Source organism: Amblyraja radiata, chromosome 8 (genome assembly GCF_010909765.2).
Source record: "Amblyraja radiata isolate CabotCenter1 chromosome 8, sAmbRad1.1.pri, whole genome shotgun sequence".
In the NCBI taxonomy this organism is placed as follows: Eukaryota; Metazoa; Chordata; class Chondrichthyes; order Rajiformes; family Rajidae; genus Amblyraja; species Amblyraja radiata.
The window spans coordinates 22,474,993-22,496,150 of NC_045963.1; the positions used below are offsets into that span (position 1 = coordinate 22,474,993).

Here is a 21,158-nt window from a genome sequence, read left to right on the forward strand (position 1 = left end):
GACACTCTTCCCTTCCTCTCATTCATTCATTATTTGTCTAAATACATTCCTCTATCTATTTAATAATGTATATTTAAAATAGTCTTTCTTAAAAGTAAGCGAAAATATGGCAAAATTATTATAGGGAAAGCAACATGCAATGTAATGCATCTATAAAATATTAATCTATCACAATGATGCTGACATACAAAAAGTTTAATTCATGTTCATAAGTCATAGACCTTTCGGCCCATCGAGTCTACTCTGCTATTCAATCATGACGGATCTATCTTTCCCTTTCACCCCATTCTCCTGCCTTTTCCCCATAAACTTTGACATCATTACAAATCACAAATCTATCAATCTCTGCCTTAAAAATACCCAATGACTTGGCTCCACAGCTGTCTGTGGCAATAAATTCCACAGATTCACCACCCTCTGACTAAAGAAATTCCTCCTCATAGGGGGGGGGTTGTTGGGGTGGAGGTGGGGTTGTGGGGGTTGGGGAGGGGATGTGTGTGGTAGGGGGGAGTGTGGCGGAGTGTGAGGGAGGGGTGTGTGTGGTAGGGGGGAGTGTGGCATAGTGTGGGGGAGGGGGTTGGGTGAGGGGAGGGTGGTGGACGGAGGGGTGTTTGGGAGGGGGGGTTTATGGGAGGGATGTGTAGGGGAGGGGGGTGTAGGGGAGGGGGGTGTAGAGGGAGGGGGGGTGTAGGGGAGGGGGGTGGTGTAGGGGAGGGGGGGTGTAGGGGAGGAGGGTGTAGGGGAGGGGGGGGTGTAGGGGTGGGGGGCTGCAGGGGAGGGGGGTTGTAGGGAAGAGGGGGTGTGGGTGGTGGGTGTAGGGGGTGGTGTAGGGGAGGAATGGTCTGGTGGGGGTAGAGGTAGGGGAGGGGGTGTATGTGGGAGGAGGTGTATGTGGGAAGGGGTGGTGTTGGCCCCCGCTCACAGTACATAGAACACAGAACACAGACCCCGCTCGCACTTTGCTCGCTACGCTCCTTCAGTTTTATTCTCGCGGCCAGTGATTGATAGCGGGTGCCGGTCGGGGCATCGCCGTCTTGGCGAATAACAGACCAAAAACTTTTCTAATATTTCACCGATCGGAACTAAACTTATTTGACTTGCAGCAGAGGAGAATAGTGAGTAAGGTGGCAAAAAATCGTAGTGCTATGGGGGTCGTTTTTGCGCAAATTTAATTACAACGCAGACCGGAAGTGGTCAAGTTGAGAGTTTTAGTAATAGTATGGACGTCACTTAAAATTTGTAATCATGTCCCTTTCATAAATTTGGTGTCAATGGTCAAGAGTTATCACCTTCACCAACAAATGAGGAAGAAAGCAAGTTGAAAATAATTTTAGAATTTGTATTTAACGTGGCTTTTCCCTCCAATTAGATGATGCTCTACTGGGGTATTTTTGAACAATAATTCTTTTGTATATATTAGAATATTACATATTTAGAAAGCATGATGTTTTGGGAGGGTTACATCTCATAGTCACAGAGAGTCATAGTGATAGTGTGGAAACAGGCCCTTTGGCCCAACTTGCCCACACCGGCCTACATGTCCCAGCTACACTAGTCCCACCTGCTAGCATTTGGTCCATATCCCTCCAAACCTGTCCTATCCATGTACCTGTCTAACTGTTTCTTAAATGTTAGGATAGTTCCTACCTCAACTACCTCCCCTGGCACCTTGTTCCATACACCCACCACCCTTTGTGTGAAACAGGTACCCCTCACATTTCTATTACATCTTTTCCCCTTCACCTTAAACCAATGTCCTTGGGTCACTGATCTGTGTCACTGATTCTCTTCACTCACAAGTAATATGCGTGATCACACTGCTGGACTTGCAGTTTTTTGTCACCACGTGAATGGAACGAGCAAAGACATTAACAACCCATAGAGCTGCAAGAAGAGGAACAGGGGGACAGCATGTTACAACATGTAGGTTAAGAATCTATCAGACTTCACAGAGGTACAGGGTGTAAATCAGTTGTATAACTAGAGCAAGACAGTTGTGTAACCATGAAATTAAAACTGGAAACAAGGACCAGAACATGCGAGGCAAGGCACAGAAATTGAAAGCTATCATAACTTTTGAATATCCATAACAGACTCCTTCAAATTAGCACTAGTCAGTTTAGTGAAGACAAAAATAGGTAAGCCATTGGTGGCTTAAAGATTACTGAGAAGAAATTAGCAAAAGTTAAAAAGAATGATGAGGATCAGGAGAAGCAGATAGAACATAGAATAATACAGAACAGGAACAGGCCCTTCGGCCCACAATGTTTTATGTCAAACATGATCCCCAGTTAAACTGATCACATATCCCCCTATTCCCTGCACTTCCTTGTGCCTATCTAAAAGCCTCTTAGATGCCACTATCGTATCTATCCCACCATTCTGTGTAAAAAAACTTGCCCCACACATCTCCGTTAAACTTTCTCACTCTCACCTTATAGCTATGGCCCCTAGGGTTGGACATTTCCACCCTGGGAAAAAGATTCTGATTGTCTACCCTATCGATGCCTCTCGTAAATTTATATATTTCTGTCAAGTCTCTCCTCAACCTCCGACGTTCCAGAGAAAACAATCCAAGTCCAGCCAACCTCTCCCTGTTGCTGAAATCCTCTAATCCATCATTAAGCAGCACTGAGCGCTACGAGTGTGGTGATGCAATAAACCATTGAGGTGAATCTCTTCTGATCAAACTTAATTTTGACCCCAGTACCAATTGACCCAGTGCTCAGGCCTAGCACATTAATGTCTCCACACCGTAGAGAAGTCGATTTGTTTGCATGAATGATTATGAATGTTGACAAGAATACCATAAAATCTTTTCCTTCATTGAGAATTGACTTCACCATTGATTTTGTTAAATTGCACATTTGTGCAGGCTCTAATGGCTGGCTTGTGTGGATTACGTTACTGATTTGAATGCTTTCCCCATGTGGTTCCTCAATGGCTACACATTGGGAGTTGGAAGGCTGCTAAACATCCATGGGGGGATTTTGATATAGGCACGGTACCTAGTGAAGGAAGATGATGCACACCGCTGGCGTTTTGCCTGGGCATAGTAGCATGGTCAAACTAGTTGTATGACAGCAATGGAGTCATTGATTCAGAGGTTGCTGGCATGTTGTCGTTGTGAGAGTAGGCAGTCAATCCTTCTTCAAAGTATGATGCAGTTATGCAAGGCTTTGATTAGGTCGCATTTGGAGTACTGTGTGCAGTTCTAGTTGCACCATTATAGGAAGGATATGGAAGCTTTGGAGAAGATGCAGAGGAGGTTTACCAGAATGCTGCCTGGATTACAGGGTGTCAGCTACAAGGATCAACTTAGATTTTCCCTGGAATGGCAAATGTAGAGGGGAGACTTGATAGAAGTATATAAAATTAAAAGAGGCATAAAGAGGTAGACAGTTACTACCTTTTTCCTCGGGTGGAAATGTCCAACGGTAGACTATGAAGTAAGAGGGGGAAAGTTTCATGAGTATTCGTGGGGCAGGTTTTTTTACACAGAGTCGTGGGGTCCTGCAACACATTGCCAGGGGTGGTGATGGAGGCAGATACGATAGTGGTGTTTAAGAGGCTTTTAGATAGGCACATGGAAGTGATACGGATCATGTACAGGCAGATAAGATCTGTTTAACTTGGCATCATGTTGGGCACAGACATTGACCCGCACAATTGGTCTTTGGCCCATCCGTTGTAGTCCCATTGCACCCCTTTTCTCTTTTACTCCACTTTAATCCTTTGGCCTTAGACTTTATCAGTGCTATTCATACACGCTCAACTATCCCACCGCATCTTTAGTGCTCCTGCCAGGCCCCTCTTTATTATGTCCCTGCAGCAACAACATTTTCTCTAAATTCAAATTTACAACTGCATCTTGCCTATCAGTGAAACACAGGTGTAAAAATTACATTGAAATGTCCTTTCCCATTACTGCATGGCTGTTCCTTTTATGTTTATACTTTCCGGAAAAAATAAGTTTATATTTTCACATTCAAAATGGAAACTGGCAATGTAATGAACTCCTAGTTTTCAGCATTTCTACTGTACGGAGGGTGCAATTATAGACATTGTGCCTTCCTCCACAGTGCTATCCACTGTGGGGGGATGATTTTTTTGTCTAATTGTAGTCCTGTAGGTCTGTGTCCAAGATGGCTGCCGTGAAGAGAGAGTGGACGCTGGCGCGAATTGGTTGCCGCTGCTCCCTCTTCACACTGTTTTTGATTTTCTGTTTTTGGATTGAATCCTGTTTTTAATTTGTGTCTCTGTGATGTCTTTATTACTTGTTATATTCCGATTATATGTTATTATGTAAGGTGTCCTTGAGATTTTGTATGAAAGGCGCCCATTAAATATAAAATTTATTATTATTAATTATATTGCGATGCAGATGAAGAGAAAGGAATTACATAATGGATCAAACTGATTTCTGAGCATTTCAGAAGTCCTATATGTAGCATGCACATTCATGTCAGGATCACAAAGTTTAGACTCATTATGAGCATTGTCATTGATAGTCTCCGATGGCACGTGCATTTCATGTACATCTCCTAACGTCAATGGAAGAAAGATTTGCCTGACAAGGCCTCCTGTGATAAAAAAACTTTATGGGATGGATTTAGGATCTATCAGAGATCACCAATGGCTTCCAGGTACTGAAATGCTTCCCTAGGCCCCACATTATATTTCTTGTCACCTCTGTCTTCAACAGGTCTCATCTCCTGTACAGCTGTGCACAGCAGCCAGATGATTTAACTCAGAATGCAGTGCAATTCTTATCTGGCATCAGCAATTTGTTCAAATTGGGGTTGGATCAGAAGGCATTGAAGTTCCTGTTGGCCACGTGTGGTACTGATGATATCATGCTTGTTTCTTCCAATACATCACAGCTATTTCCATAATTGGATAACCTCAAAGTCACACTGTCCGTGTGCATGAGTAGCTCGATGTATGCAAGAGAGTGTTGGGAAATAGTTTGAAGGAAAACAAAGGGAAACACTTGGGGATTGAGGCTAAATGGAGTGGGGATAGTGTTAAATGGCCATCTTTTGTGTTGTGAAATTTTATGATTGATTGAGGAATTATCAATCAGTAGCTCATTATTTTGCCAGCCAGTAGTGTATGTATGTATATTTCTACCTTTAGTTATTGTTGAGCTAATAGAAATATTCTGACTCTTGCCAGAGAAATTAAATTGATAAGATTCTCATAACATTTCAACGTATTTTTAAATTAATTCACATGATATTAAAGTCACTTGAAATCCTGACAGTTAGGATTCCTCCAATTACTCCTGAATTTAGAATTGATGGCATTGCTCAGTCTGGAGTGGCATGTAGACCAGCATTGGTAAGATGGCAAATTTCTTTCTCTGAAGGGCCTTACAGAACTGAATTGGCTTCAACAATATTCTAGTTTCCTGTCACCATTACTATTTACTAGATTTTTTATTCCATACTTAATTACTTCAATTACTTAATTAATTGAACATAAATTCCCTATTACTATCATATGATTTCACAGCATATAAAATTATTAGAGGCATTGATAGGGTAGAGAGGCAGAACCTTTTTTTAGGATGGAAAAATCAAATACTGGAGGACATAGTTTTAAGATGAGAGGGACAAAGTTTAAAGGAGATGCGCGTGTCAAGTTTTTTTTAAATACAGAGGGTGGTAAGTGCTTGAAATACATTGGCAGGTAGTTGTGAAAGATACAATAGTGGCATGTGAGAATTTTGGATAGGCATATAGATGTGCAGGGAATGGAGGAATATGGATTATGTGCAGGCAGATAAGATTTGGCTTTGGCATCATGTTGGGCACAGACATTGTGGGTCGAAGGGCCTGTTCCTGTGATGTACTGTTCTGTGAGATCCAAATTCAGGTCTGCAGATTGAAAATTCAGAACTAGTCCACGATGCTATCTTTGGATTGTCATGAGTAGAATGCACTGTGACCTTTAATTGGTTAGATTACCTCAGCAACATGTTTCTGCAAATTAAAATGTACCAGCATGAATGGCAGCAGATTATAAAAAACAATTCTGAATATTTGTTGTCTGGTCTCAGGCATAATTTATAAATAGCTTCCTTGCATGTCAGAAGAGGCAGCAGACAAGATTGCATTGAACCAAAATACGAAAAAAAAACTTACGGTCAGATTGCCTAAAACCTTGATTTTTGATGTACTGCTTACAGTGACTGAATGATATAGTGCCAAATAGGATACTGTTTAATGAAAGTCAAGGTAACTTGTCCTCCTGTTGTATGGAGTTACTAATAGAAAGATTGTCAGCATATCAAGCCTCGCAAAAGGTGTCCTCTGGTAAAATGCTGTTCATATGTAGCCCCAGATGCCAGTTTATGCTTGGCAGACAAACAGATGTGACTGTGGTTGCTGGGGCTTGGCATGACCACTCATTGTCAATATGGAATATATACACATGGACAGGGCATCAGCTGTACAATAGCAAAACAGGCCTTGAAGTGTCAAAACAGCAGCAAAGTTGTAAGAGGAGTAAGGATCCATGACAACCAGTGCAGTGTCGCAATGAAAAAAGCCAGCGAGGATTATATTTTGACATATCACAAAATAAAGTGTCCAGCAAACTTAAAGTTCACATCATCAAACTGATGAAGCAGTAGTCTGGAAAAAAACCTCATAATATGTTGAAAATAATGTTGTTCATTTAGGGAGCTTTTGGATCATTATACTGCCAAATTAAATATATCCACAGCATCATGTGAATACATATGTCACTGTAAACACCTGGTTAACTGAAACATTGTACATTTGACACATTTATAATTTCTCATTAATAAGCATGTGTCAGAGTCACCAGCTATCCTTAAATATGGATGAGTTCAAAATTAAACTCAGTTTATCAACTTTAGTGAACAATATATTTTATACAATTCACACAAGCCTCCTTCACTGAATTTACAACTGGCTTCATTCATAACAGTCATTCCATAAGTTTCATGAAATTATGAGATAGAATTCTTCAAGAATATAGTAATCAAAAATAGCACGTGTTGAGTTTTTAAAAGCTTTTATCGGAAGTTTGGGATTGAATCTTATAGTCTTGGGGTCCAAACTGGATAGCTCTTGTAAAATGACAAAGGATTACTGTGCGTGATTATCTTATACCGATTGCTTTTACTGCAGTTAAACACCAATGGTCCAGCCTACAGAAGGCAGCTGTTGGGAAGTACAATAAAATGTGTTGTGCATGTGTTTTGCCGCAGTGGAACCTTATTCTGCATGTTAAAGTCCAGCACCAGCCTTGTATCGAGCTTTGCATGGAATTTACATGTTGTCCTTTCCAGGATGGAAGTGCTTAACACTATTCACATTCTTGTGCATTACTTAACTACCGCTTCAGCTTCTATTACACCACAACAGAAATCATCCATTGTCTGTATGCCGCAGTGAAACTTTATTCTGCTCAGGTCACTGCCATACCAGTTAACATGCCTATGTAGTCTTACAGGGTGTCATGGCATTTTAGGAATCTACTTACCTACAGATTGTTAGAGGGGCAGAACTGTAATGGGTCTACGGAGCCCAATTATTCTTAGGAATTACATAATTTAGTTATTTAGTGATACAGTGTGGATAGTTGCTCTCCCCTGCCGGTTTCCTTCCGGTGCCCTTGCTGTTTTGCCAATTTTTACAGCTTGATTTGTCATATATATTTTGTGCAGGCTTTTATTTTTGCAACATGTCTAAGAGATTCTGGACTGGCTATCAAATGGATGATGAGTGTTTTGCTTATTGGCACTGCAGCAGGGACATCTGATCACAGCTAGCCTGGATCTGACAAGATTGCTGCCTCCTGACCTCCTCCTACTACTTTGCAATGGCACACTACAGATTAAGTCAAGCTGACCCCTCATGATTGCAAGACTATGCTTTGTACACATTGAATAATCATACCCATTCTGCCGAGTATATGTAGGAAGGAACTGCAGATGCTAGTTTAAACCGAAGATAGACACAAAAAGCTGGAGTAACTCCGCAGGACAGGCAGCATCTTTGGAGAGAAGGAATGGATGACGTTTCGGGTCAAGACACTTCTTTACGACTGGGGGTCCAGTTTTTTGTGTCTATCTGCTGAGTACTTTAGTGCTTCCTTCAGAGCAGCCCTTGTAGGAACAGCCAAATAGTCTGTTTTCTGTGACATTTTGAACAATGACATTGAATCCTTTATCTGCATAATGCCTAAGTGAGTGGACTGTGCGCAGGAGGCAAATCATATTGTCAGCAGATTTTAATCACCCAATGGCCACCTTTCTGGTTGTTGGATCGGCTCAAAAAGAGGTGGCACAGTATACCACTACTGAATGATGGCATCATCCCAGCTACCAAGATACCGTGAGATCCACAAAGTATGGTCAAAGACTAATTGAGGTATAACCAATTCATGACTTCATTATCATAGAAAAGTTTGCAATTCAGCAGCAGGGCATTCATTCTAACCTTCTGCACTCAACTTGCAATATTGAAAATCATGGAGCTCTCTTTGAACAGAAATCTTCAGTGCCCTTCCTTACATAAAAGGATGCTGAAAATATTTTCAGCTCCACCCCCAAAAGAATTCTAATACATAAAATCTCATGATCACAATTACTTTGACAGCCATTGGCCATGTGATTTTTATCCCGTTCTGAAAATCTCTCAGCCTTCAATGTGCTTAGATTGATCATCCACAATCTAGAATTAGCACAAAACCTTACCGCTGTACTCAAAGCTGATTAGTACAATCACCAGAACCTCTTTATCACCAAAACATGTGCCCAAAATAAGTACATAAAATGATATTTTACATCTAAAGCAGTTGAACATCACATGTATTTCACTTTATAAACGTTACATGTATTTTAACTTATTATTGTAACATTTAAAATTATTGTAATATATAAATAATTTGAAACAGAGCATACATTGTCTCTAAGATGCTGTGGGACAAGAGCATGTAAAACCGTTTTTTCTTTTCTATCTCAAGTATTATTTTATGCTTGTACAATCATTAACACGATAAAAATAAATGGATTAGCACTTCTTCTGAGATCGTTGTCAGAACAATTCCAGTTAAATGAGGTAAGCTAAGATATGTTATTCCATAAAATAAATACAAAGCATATTTGTTTTATTCCCCCATAATGTCCCATACATTTTATGGTCTGTTTTGCATGACATAGATTTACTGGAGATTTGCAATTGAACTGCACTTGTTTTAAGATCTGTGCATGTACAGTACACTGATGAAACTCTTTTTGCATGCATTCCCAATTGGATATGTGCTCTGTTCTCAAATCCTTTGTCTAACTGTTACTGTCATCTGAGAATGAGCTGGAACAAGCAATTTCGAAACAGAGCCTCTTTTATATTTGAGTAAACAAGAACTTTTGATATGTTCTCGGTTCATTAAGGTTCTCGTTGTAAAACTGAACCTTAACTGTTCTATTGGCAGCTGCCAAAGTTTTTCTGACACAAAAGGCCGGTGTCTACATTTTTACTGACACAAATGGCAGGAAACTGTTTTACGTGGTGCAATCTTGTAAAATGTGCAAAGTTCAAACTGCAGTTAATCCAGATTATGCAGAAATTACATTGAACATTTCAGTCATCATTTAGTTCAATGGCACAACAGGCAAGTTCCTGATTACTCTGCATTCATCTGTTCCAACATAAGGGAGGTTCAGCCACAGAAGTGGCCTGAGAATGTGAATTTGATAAAATATCTGGAGTAAAAAATCAATACAAAAATGACCAAATATCTGGCTCAAAAATTGACATAATTCTATTGTTGGCAGAAAATGAATCAATTGTGCAGAGGCAAGCAATGACTTAGAATTTTCCATCCTTAATCTTGAACTACAATATGCATATACTAGGTAGGTATTTAGACTGCAGTTTCTTGCTGTTTATGCTCTCTGATTTTGTTTGAATTCTTCCAATTGAGAAATTTGAATAAAGGACCAAATAATCAAATTAATTAACGTATAATTTATTTTCTCACAGAAGGGAAAACTATAGCCTTGAAATTATTCCTCCCGTGACAGATGAGAGTGAATCAGTAGGGACAGCTGTGGTTGAAAATGTAAAATTTCCACATTTCCTCAAGACAAATAAGGCATCTATCGTCCATGCCAGCTCACAGAACAATCACATTTTCTACTAGGTTTTCCCATGTTCTATTCTTCCTACATTCCCTACAACTCCCCCCAGATTCCATCACTCACCTGCACATCAATGGTAATTCACAGAGGCTAATTAACCTACCAACCAGTGTATCTTTGGGATTTTCCCTGGCAGAGTAGAAATAAGTGAAATAAAACATAAAGGAAGCTATGATGCAGTGAACATTACCAGGACAAAAAAGAAATCAATCTGAGTTTTATAAACGAAGGAGAAGCAACAGAAGATTAGAAATGCAAACAAAATGTGTCAAGATTGAAGGGTAAAATTGGAAATAGTATAGGATTAGTAAGCAATATAAACGTGGAAACAGAAAATGCAGTTAAGGATCAATTAGTCGAGAATCTTTGAACAAAAAAACATTTCCATGGTGGTTGGAGGAAGAAAGGAATATTGCAGCAAAAGTGGCAGAACAACCACTGCCATCAGAGAGAGAGTGGTGATACTCCAGCCAGAGTGGAAGAGCATGCTGCACCTCTGCCAATGGGCTCCTCTCGGAGTCAGAACAAGTGCAACATATCCAGATGCAATTAAGGCAAATCCTGCAGGTCATATGGCACTTAGAGTGGTGCTGGGGCAGTCACATCAACCCAATTTCTGCCCCAGTTCTAACAGAGATTTGTGAAACAAAAGTGAAGTACAAGAACCACTAGAGAAATTTGACAGGATAGGCACATGACAAGGTAGTAATGCTGTATATTAAATGGTTGGAAAGGGTCTGCACTGATTTTACCTATCATAAAAAGCCATAGAAATCAGAAGATGCAGTAGTGATTCCAAGCTTACCCTTTCAAACATTATTTACGAATTATCTAATTGAAATGCAACATTGACAGCATAACACACCTATTCACAATGGGATAAAAGATATATTGTAAATTAAATGAACGTAAGAAATCAGAGTGGACCATTTGGCCTTTTGTGCCCGCTTCACCGTTCAACAAGATTAAGGTTGATTTTTTTAATCTGAGCCATTTTTTCCCCCCACTAAGCCAATGGACCTTAATTTACTTAATTTCCAAAAATCTATTGTTCCTGTTCTTGATAATGGACTCCAGAGTTCTCTTGGATGCAGAATTCCATTGACTCACTATTGTCTGGATGTAGGAATTTCTTCTCTTCTCATTCCAGAATAGCCGATTGATTATGTGTATAAAGGAACTGCAGATGCTGAAGATAGACACAAAGTGCTGGAGTAACTCAGCGGGTCAGGCAGCATCTCTGGAGAAAAAGGATGAGTGACATTTCGGGTCTGGACCTGAACTGACCCAAAATGTTACCCATCCTTTATCGTCAGAGATGCTGCCTGACCCGCTGAGTGCCTCCTGCATTTTGTGTCTATCTTCTGACCGATGTCTATCTTATGTCTCTGGACATCGCAGCTAGTGAAAATATTTCTGCATCTATCCTGCTCAGCTCCATAAGAATTTTATACACTTTGATAACATCACTTTTCATTTATTTAAAACTTAGGCAGTCTATGCTCAGTTTACTAAATCTCTCCTCATAGGAAAAGCCAGCATCTCAGGAATCACCAAGAGCAACATGCTAATCAAGGCCAGACAGATTCAATTTGTAAAATGAAAGCTGTATCTGACAAATTTAATAGAGCCCTCTGAAGATTAAGAGTGTAGTGATAAAGTAAATGCAATGAAAGCTAGGTTTATAGATTTTCAAAATGCATTATGATTAGGTGCCACATAGGATGGAATATTGATTGCCTCCCATTTTAACCAACTTTTTTGTGGAAGGACATCAAGGCCACAGAAGATGTGCAAAATAAATTATTAGGAAACAAAGGAGATAGGTTTTGGTTCTGAGTAAAAATCTGAGAAACTGGGCCATGGGTTTTCGTTAGAAGAGGGTAGAAATATTCAAAATTATGGGAGGTTATGATAAGATTAACCAAGAAAAAAAGTGCTTTCAGTGGCCAGTGACGAGAGTCCTCTAAATTAAGATCATAACAGTAACCAAAAAATAATAGCAATTATATGGCTCTTTGACCGATGAGGTAAATTGGAATGGTTTTCAGAGGCATCGCTTAGTTCTGTGGCCACTGAGTCAGAAGCCAGTGGGTCGAACTAGGACATTAGAACGCGAGGCCAATGTAGTGGCAGAGAGCTTGTCGTTCACTGTGGCACTGATGACTGAAGATAAGTATAATACAGAGGAATGTTTATCTGGAAGGAAATATAACTCATCATACTAGATAGAGCGAGGGCTGGATCTCACTCACGGTTGGCTGGCTGGATAGAGAACTACCACCAATGTTCTCCTTGTCTCTGACCACCATCCCTGCACATGGCAGCATAGAAAAGAAGAGAGAGAGCAGATTCTGGCACATCTGTGCTTTGAATCAATTGCTGGGCTCAATATTGACCCATCTGGCGTGTGATCCCACATGTGGTTTCTCTTTAAATTTTTTTACTTCAATATCTGTCATTAATTTGTTTTGATGTTTCTTATTTTTGCAAATAATATTCAATTGCCTGACGTCTAGTTACCATTTCCTCCATTTTGTGGAGGCTCGTCAACTCATCAGCTAGATCAGTTCAGTGCAGCTGGGCATTGTGAGTAGCGGGCAGATTCAACACGTTCTAAAATAGAGGGAGCTGGACGGGTAATAAAGCAGAGGTGTGTGTCCACAGTAGAGATGTGAAAGACTCTATGTAGAACATAGAACTGTATAACAGGAATGGGCTCATTGGCTCACAATGTTTGTGCCGAACAAAATGGCAAGTTAAATGGATCTCATCTGCCTGTACATGATCCATATCACTATATTCACTTTATTTCCTATTTAGAGTTCCAGGTCTGGAGGGTTTGCATAATGAGATGCTGGGTCTTGGATCTGAACAGGCATGGGAGGCCAAGGGGTGGACCTTATAGAGAATAAAAATTCATGAGACACAGAGATAAGGTGAAGAGTCACAGTGTTTTTCCCAGAGTGGGGGAGTTAAAAACTACAGGGCATAGATTTAAGGTAAGAAGGAAAATATTTAAAAGGGCCCGGAGGGGTAATTTTTTCATACAAAGGATGGTGGTGCATGTATGGAACAAGCTGCCAATAGAAGTAGTAGAGGCGGGTACAGTGATGCCAATTAAAAAAAACATTAAACAGTTACATGGATAAGAAAGGTTTGGAGGGATATGTACCAGGCACGGGCAAGTGGGACTAGCTCAGATAAGAAACTTGGCATAGACGAGTTGGGCCAAAGGGCCTGTTTCCATGCTGTTTCTACAGCAATTAATGCTGGACTGTTTTTTTTAATGCGATATAATTCAATGTCGATTAAAAAGATACATACCTGAATATTGTAATATAAAACTACTTTTTTGGGCTAATGTTCTTCTCAGTACAATAAGATGTTATAATTGAGTACTTAAAGAATGGAGGAAAGAAATGTTACATGCACTCAAAACAACTTCACTCTCACCTTGATTCATACATAAGAAATACCATAATGTTTGGGACAAAGACCCATCCTTTATTTATTTGCCTCTGTATTTCACAATTTGAGATTTGTAATATTAAAAAAATCACATGTGGTTAAAGTGCACATTGTCAGATTTTAATAAAGGCCATTTTTAAACATCTTGATTTCACCATGTAGAAAATTACAGCAGTGTTTATACATAGTCCCCCCATTTCAGGGCACCATAATGTTTGGGACACAGCAATGTCATGTAAATAAAAGTATTCATTTTTTGTATTTTGTTGAATATACTTTGCAAGCAATGACTGCTTGAAGTCTGCAATTCATGGACATCACCAGTTGCTGGGTGTCTTCTCTGGTGATGCTCTGCTAGGCCTATATTGCAGCTTATGCTTGTTTTGGGGGCTAGTCCCCTTCAGTATTGGGTTCAGATCGGGTGATTGACTTGGCCACTCAAGAATTGATCATTTTTTAGTTTTGAAAAACTCCTTTGTTGCTTTAGCATGATGTTTGGGATCATTGTCTTGCTGTAGAATGAACCGCCGGCCAATGTGTTTTGAGGCATTTGTTTGAATTTGAGCTGATAGGATGTGTCTATGCACTTCAGAATTCATTATGCTACTACTATCAGCAGTTGTATCATCAATGAAGATAAGTGAGCCAGTACCTTTGGCAGCCATACATGCCCAGGCCAAAACACCCCACCACTGTGTTTCACAGATGAGGTGGTATGGATTGGATCTTGGGCAGTTCCTTCTCTCCTCCATACTTTGCTCTTGCCATCACTCTGATATAAGTTAATCTTCATCTCATCTGTCCACAAGACCTTTTTTCCAGAACTGTGGTTGCTCTTATAAGTACTTCTTGGCAAACTGTAACCTGGCCATCATATTTTTGTGGCTAATCAGTGGTTTGCATCTTGCAGTGTAGCCTCTCTATTTCTGTTCATGAAGTTTTTTGCGGACAGTGGTCATTGACAAATCCACACCTGACTCCTGAAGAGTGTTTCTGATCTGTCGGAGAGGTGTTTGGGGATTTTTCTTTATTATAGAGAATTCTTCCGTCATCAGCTGTGGAGGTCTTCCTTGGCCTGCCAGTCCCTTTGCGATTAGTAAGCTCACCAGTGCTCTCTTTCATCTTAATGATGTTCCAAACAGCTGATTTTGGTAAGCCTAAGGTTTGGCTGATATCTCTAACAGTTTTATTCTTGTTTCTCAGTCTCATAATGGCTTATTTAACTTTCATTGGCACAACTTTGGTCCTCATGTTGATAAACAGCAATAAAAGTTTCCAAAGGTGATGGAAAGACTGGAGGAAAGACTGGACGCTGAGAGCTCTCTTATACCTGCATTAAAGAAGCATTTAAACACACCTTAGCAATTACAAACACCTGTGAAGCCATGTGTCCCAAACAGTATGGTGCCCTGAAATGGGGGGGACTATGTATAAACAAGGCTGTAATTTCTACCTGGTGAAACCAAAATGTATAAAAATGGCCTTTGTTAAAATCTGACAATGTGTACTTTAACCACATGTGATTTTTAAAACTATTACAAATCTCAAATTGTGGAGTACAGAGGGAAATAAATAAATGATGGGTCTTTGTCCCAAACATGATGGAGAGCACTGTAACCTGTTCACTATAGCAGCACATTCAACTTTACATTGAAAGAAGCCAGTTATCTTACCCACTAGATGTTTGTAATCTGTTGCTCTTTCTGGATGTTCTGTCTTTGTGAACTTTTCGTAGGTCATCAAGCTGAAGAAAGATATAATATTTTGGCTGAAGAGTTGTGCATCACTATAAAGACACTGTTAAGTTGAGCAAGATTCAAGTGAAATAATTTGAAATAATTTGAAATAATTTAATTGCCACACAACCAAGGTCGGTGGTATTTGGGTTGCCGATGTAAAAAAAAATATATATATCATCTTTGGTCCAATGAAACTGCCCAAAATAATTGGGCACTGTTACTTTGTGGCCAACATTGTAATTGATGGCATAAAAGGCAATTTTTTCTAACACTAAATAGTACACAGTTAAAATGAAAGCAATTTTAATTCATGACAAAAGATATGGAACTTTCATGTCACTGTTACAATCTCTTATGGAATGGAATAGATATCACACAGAATGAAGACATTTGAGTTGGCAAGAATTCTATTCTTTTGTTTCCCCAATAATTCCAGGCCAGCCATGTAACTCTGCTGTAGGGTGCTCCTTGCAGTCTTCCACTGGGAGTTGGCTCCCACAACTTCACAGCGGGTCAATGCTGCTTGTGTTGGCAGACAGCTCATTGCCACAGAACCACTTTGACAGTCAATAAGGTCTCACCTCACTGTGTTCAGCATTTTTGATTGTTTGTGAAGGTCCCAAAATATTGTTAAAGATGTATGGTTATGAAAAACCTCTTTACGTTTGGAAAGCTGAAACTAGTACCATACCATTGTAAATCATTAAAACTAAATAAAATTAATAACAAAAGTACAACTGGCTACTTTTACCCAGGAGCCAAATGAACGTGGACAGTATTCTCCCCATTCTCCCCATAACCTTTGGCGTCCATACGAATCAAGAATCTGTCAATCTCTGCTTTAAAAATATCCCACAATGGCCTCCACAGCCATCTATGGAAATGAGTTCCACAGATTCACCACTCTCTGGCTGAATAAATCCCTCATCATCTCCATTCTGTTGGCTGAGGCTGTGCCCTTTGGTTCTATACTCTACCATGACTGGACACATCCTTTCCATGTCCACTCTGTCTAGGCCTTTCATTTTCGGGTAGGTGTCAATGATATTCCCCCTCATCCTTCTAAATTCTAGCGAATACAGGCCCAGAGACTTCAAACATTCCTCATATGTTAACCCATTCATCTCCAGGATTATTCTTGCAAACCTCCTTTGGCCCCTCTCCAATACCAGCACAGCCTTCCACAGATATGGGGCTCAAAACTGTTCACAATATTCCAAATGTGGCCAACACCACCTGATAAAGCCACAGCATTACATCCTTGATTTTAGATTCTAGTCCCATTAAAATTAATGTCCTGTCGAATGAAATAAAACTCTTGAACATATTGAGAATATAAAATAACCTTCAAAGGTTTTACTGAGATTTCTATAAAAAAGTTTATATTTGACTTTCAGATCATTTCAGTCCTAATGAAATATCGTATTTTCATTTTGGAGTAAAATTCAAGTCAAATCATTTTCATAACTTCGGCTAATTAAACCAAGGTAGTCTTTTACTTTCATAAAGAACCAATATTTTCATGTGTGTCTTCATCAAAGTGCCACAGTTATGTCAATAAATCTATTATATTCTGTCGGGTTGCTGAACACTGATTACAGACTGTTTTTTTATAGTTGATAAGAAGATAATAAGTGTTTTGCAGCAGCCAATTAATGTCCGAACAAATGGTTTAAACTAGAAGCAGAGTCTTACACATACATTTGTAAGCACTTCTTGGCTACATTAGTTTTACCTGACTGTGATCCTCACTGGCTGCAGGGCAAAACCAAAGACTGTGGGAGAAAAAGGATAGATTTTATTAACATATTACTATAAGCATGTGCTCTCACATGGCAGTCTAGTTCGTGCATTTTGGCCATTAAACAACCCCAGCAATAGTGCAACCTCAGGCTATACTTTTATACTCTGTTATTTAATGGTACATTTTTATGGGACATTTAAGAGTACTCACTAACTCTTTTTGTGATTTAAGTGCAAACAAGCAATCAGCTTGAAAATTTCCATGGTCAAGCTGGCTGTTTAACATTAGAAAAAATGCATGTTAAATAGCTTTTCAGAACACCCAACTGTTATTTATTTGCTTTAAATGCCAGGAGCATAAAACAAGCATTTTACTTCAACAATAAGTATCAACTATCAGTGCTGCATAGGTTCTTATCATAGTTTCTCAAAGCTTCAAAACACATTGGTGAAATATGTAGGAAGGAACTGCAGATGCTGGTTTATAATGAAGATAGACACAAAGTATGGAGTAACTCAGTGGGCCAGGTAGCATCTCTGGAGAAAAAGGATGGGTGACGTTTCGGGTTGGAACTCTTCTTCAAACAGTGCCATTGCTGCCTGACCCACTGAGTTACTCCAGCATTTTGTGTCTATCTTCCACATTGTTGAAATATCCTGGAAAAAAAAATAAATTTCACTGATGTTAAGAACAGTGGATGAAGAAATCCGTGGTGAAATAATATTCCATGTTGTTTTGCCGCTCAGAGAAACATCATTTGGATCCCCTGCCAACCTGTAGCGTTGCTACAAAACCATCAGCGGCGCTACAGATCTGCCACTGCCTATGCGTGCGATTCCGGAGGCTTTGGGGGGGGGGGGGATATTAAAAGGCAGGTTTGTATTGTTTGTCGGCTGATGAAGAAAAATCGTTCGCGCTTCCGTTCCCGGCATTAAAAAAAAAATTGCTGGACCATTGGATCGCTGGATTGAAGTTAAACGCGACTTCTAACGCCTTCAATATCACGCAATATCAGGATAAAACAAAAGGTATGTCGTTTATTTAACATATTATCTTGCTTTTTGGTGTGGCTTCATTTTAATCTTATGATGTGAAAAATGTTATTTAGGCATTTTACGAATCGGCCATGTCTTGCCTGCCGATATGGGCTTAAAATTTATGGCAACGGCAACATTCCAATCGATCATATTCAAGAAACATCCATTCTCAAGATAATCAAATTGGGGTTTTTTTGCACAATCATGTCATAAGAACATCTAAATCATCTATATTTTGTGTTATTGTCTATCCATGATCAATATTTTCATACTAACTATTCACAGTACAGTTTTAGTCAGATGTATTGTGCAAAAAATAATGATTTTGATTACCTTGAGAGTGGATGTTTCTGGATTAATTTATGGGAATTAAACATTAAATTCCTTCCATTTGGCATATAAATTCATGACAAAGTGAGATTTAAAAATCATGTTATGTTGTGAATTCTTGTGTGAATGGGATCAGTTTGTTATTTGTTATTTGGATACTTAGGCTATTTTAAAAACATAGAAACATAGAGATTAGGTGCAGGAGTAGGCCATTCGGCCCTTCGAGCCTGCACCGCCATTCAATATGATCATGGCTGATCATCCAACTCAGTATCCTGTACCTGCCTTCTCTCCATTCCCCCTGATCCCTTTAGCCACAAGGGCCACATCTAACTCCCTCTTAAATATAGCCAATGAACTGGCCTCAACTACCTTCTGTGGCAGAGAATTCCAGAGATTCACCACTCTCTGTGTGAAAAATGTTTTCCTCATCTCAGTCCTAAAATATTTCTCCCTTATCCTTAAACTGTGACCACTTGTTCTGGACTTCCCCAACATCGGGAACAATCTTCCTGCATCTAGCCTGTCCAACCCCTTAAGAATTTTGTAAGTTTCTATAAGATCCCCCCTCAATCTTCTAAATTCTAGCGAGTACAAGCCCAGTCTATCCAGTCTTTCTTCATATGAAAGTCCTGACATCCCAGGAATCAGTCTGGTCTTCTCTGTACTCCCTCTATGGCAAGAATGTCTTTTCTCAGATTAGGAGACCAAAACTGTACACAATACTCCAGATGTAAAAAATTAGCCTTTTCTTAAGAAATGGATAGATGTTTAGATGTAGTAATTGAATTTAGATGAATTTAATTGATTAGATGAATTGATTGATTTAATCAAACTGATAAATATGAATTTTTTGTTGGGTATTTTCTATTTGTTTTCAGGGCTCGAAATTAGCGGTTGCCCGGTTGCCAATGGCAACCCACAGCTCCGCCGGGCAACCTAAACGCCATGTCATTTTGCCCAGCTTGGCAAGCACCCGGGAAACCTATCGCTTAATTCTGAGTGGGCCCCTTCTCTATATTTCTCTCTCTCTCTCTCTCTGTCGCTCTCCCTCCGCCCGCTATCTGTGTCCATGTCTCGGATCCCCGCCCGCTGTCCGTGTCTCGGGTCTCCGCCCGCTCCTCGTCCGCCGGCACGGCCGGCCACCTTGCACATACGCACAACCACGGCCAGCACTACAGATCCTATAGCGAGGATCTTTGGCCAGCACATCGTCGGCCGTGGTTGTGCGCATGTGCCGCCCTGCACATGCGCACTGCCACTGCAACTGGTCTGCGTCGGCCACTTTCTCCCTCCCTTTGCATGGTGGGAGATCTGGCCGCCATTGCTGTCCAGTCGCCGCGACCGCTGAAAACCAACGCAGAATCACTCGCTGGAGCTGGAGTAACTCCCTGGAGTAACTCTTGCTTCTTGGTTTCCTGTTCCTCCAAAAATATTCGAAATGGAATCTAAACAGAATTTAAACACCACCACCAAACTGAAAAATAACAGCCTATTGCATTTTATCTGTTTATTTATTGTGCATATATATATATGGTCTATGGACACAGTGAACTTTTATCTCCTGTTATGTATTATGTTTACATATTCTGTTGTGCTGCAACAAGCAAGAATTTCATTGCCCTATCTGGGACACATGCCAATAAAACTCTCTTGACTCTTGACTTGGACTTAAACAAAAAAAAGGTTATTGGGGGAAAAAAATAGCTACGTTAAATTTAATTGGTTGGGTACCTATAGTAGGGTGAAGACTATTCCATGCTTTAATTGTGCGACGGAACTCCATGGAACAGCCAGCATCTCTGGATAGAAGAAATTGGGTGACGTTTCGGGTAGAGACCCTTCTTTAGATTTCCTCTGGTTTTAGTGTTTTGGTTTAATTTAAACATATAGCGTGGAAACAGGCCCTTCGGCCCACCGAGTCCACACTGACCACCGATCACTCATACACTAGTTCTATCCCACACATTAGCGACGTAAGTCAAGAGTCAAGAGTGTTTTATTCTCTCATGCCCCAATGAAATCCTTACTTGCAGCAGCACAACAGAATATGTAAACATAGTACTCTGTAAACAATGTTATAAATGAGAAAACAAAACAGTGTATATTTATATATGAATATATAACTATACACACACACAATTTCCCTCCTGGGATTAATAAAGTTCTATCGTATAGTATTGTGTGTGTAGGAAAGAACTGCTGATGCTGGTTTAAACTGAAGATAGACACAAAAAGCTGGAGTGACTCAACAGGTCAGACAGAATCTCTGGACAAAAGGAAAATATTATGTTTTGGGTTGGGTCTGAAAAAGGTTCCTGCACACCTTTGGAATGTGGAAGGGAACAAGAGCACCCGGCGAAAACCCATGCAATCAAAGGGAAAAGGAGCAAACTCCATACAGACAGCACCCATATTCAGGATCAATTCTGGGTCTCTGGCAATTTTAGGCAGCAACTTTATGGCCAATGCACTGCCCCATAGTCTTGAACTGAATTAAAACATTCAATAGCTGTAAAGGGGGACATAGCATCACTTTGACATTTAAGACTGAAAATAGATAGTTTCATTTTTTTTAGTAACCAAAGTTATCAACGTATAATTTTTTGTGTGTTGGAAAATAAAATATAGTGACACAGCTGGTGGACTTGCTGCCT

At 39.9% G+C, this 21,158-nt stretch overlaps 1 protein-coding gene across 1 annotated transcript in view; it reads right to left on the reverse strand.

Moving 5' to 3' along the window:
* gpatch2 (G-patch domain containing 2) overlaps window positions 1–21,158 on the reverse strand; it is a 78,267-nt gene that overhangs the window by 45,604 nt on the left and 11,505 nt on the right. Inside the window, exons 4-5 of the mRNA XM_033026366.1 lie at window positions 17,126–17,165; window positions 15,325–15,395 (exon numbers count right to left, since the gene is read on the reverse strand). Coding sequence (XP_032882257.1) covers window positions 15,325–15,395; window positions 17,126–17,165 — 111 coding nt within the window. The remainder of the gene's footprint in view (window positions 1–15,324; window positions 15,396–17,125; window positions 17,166–21,158) is intronic.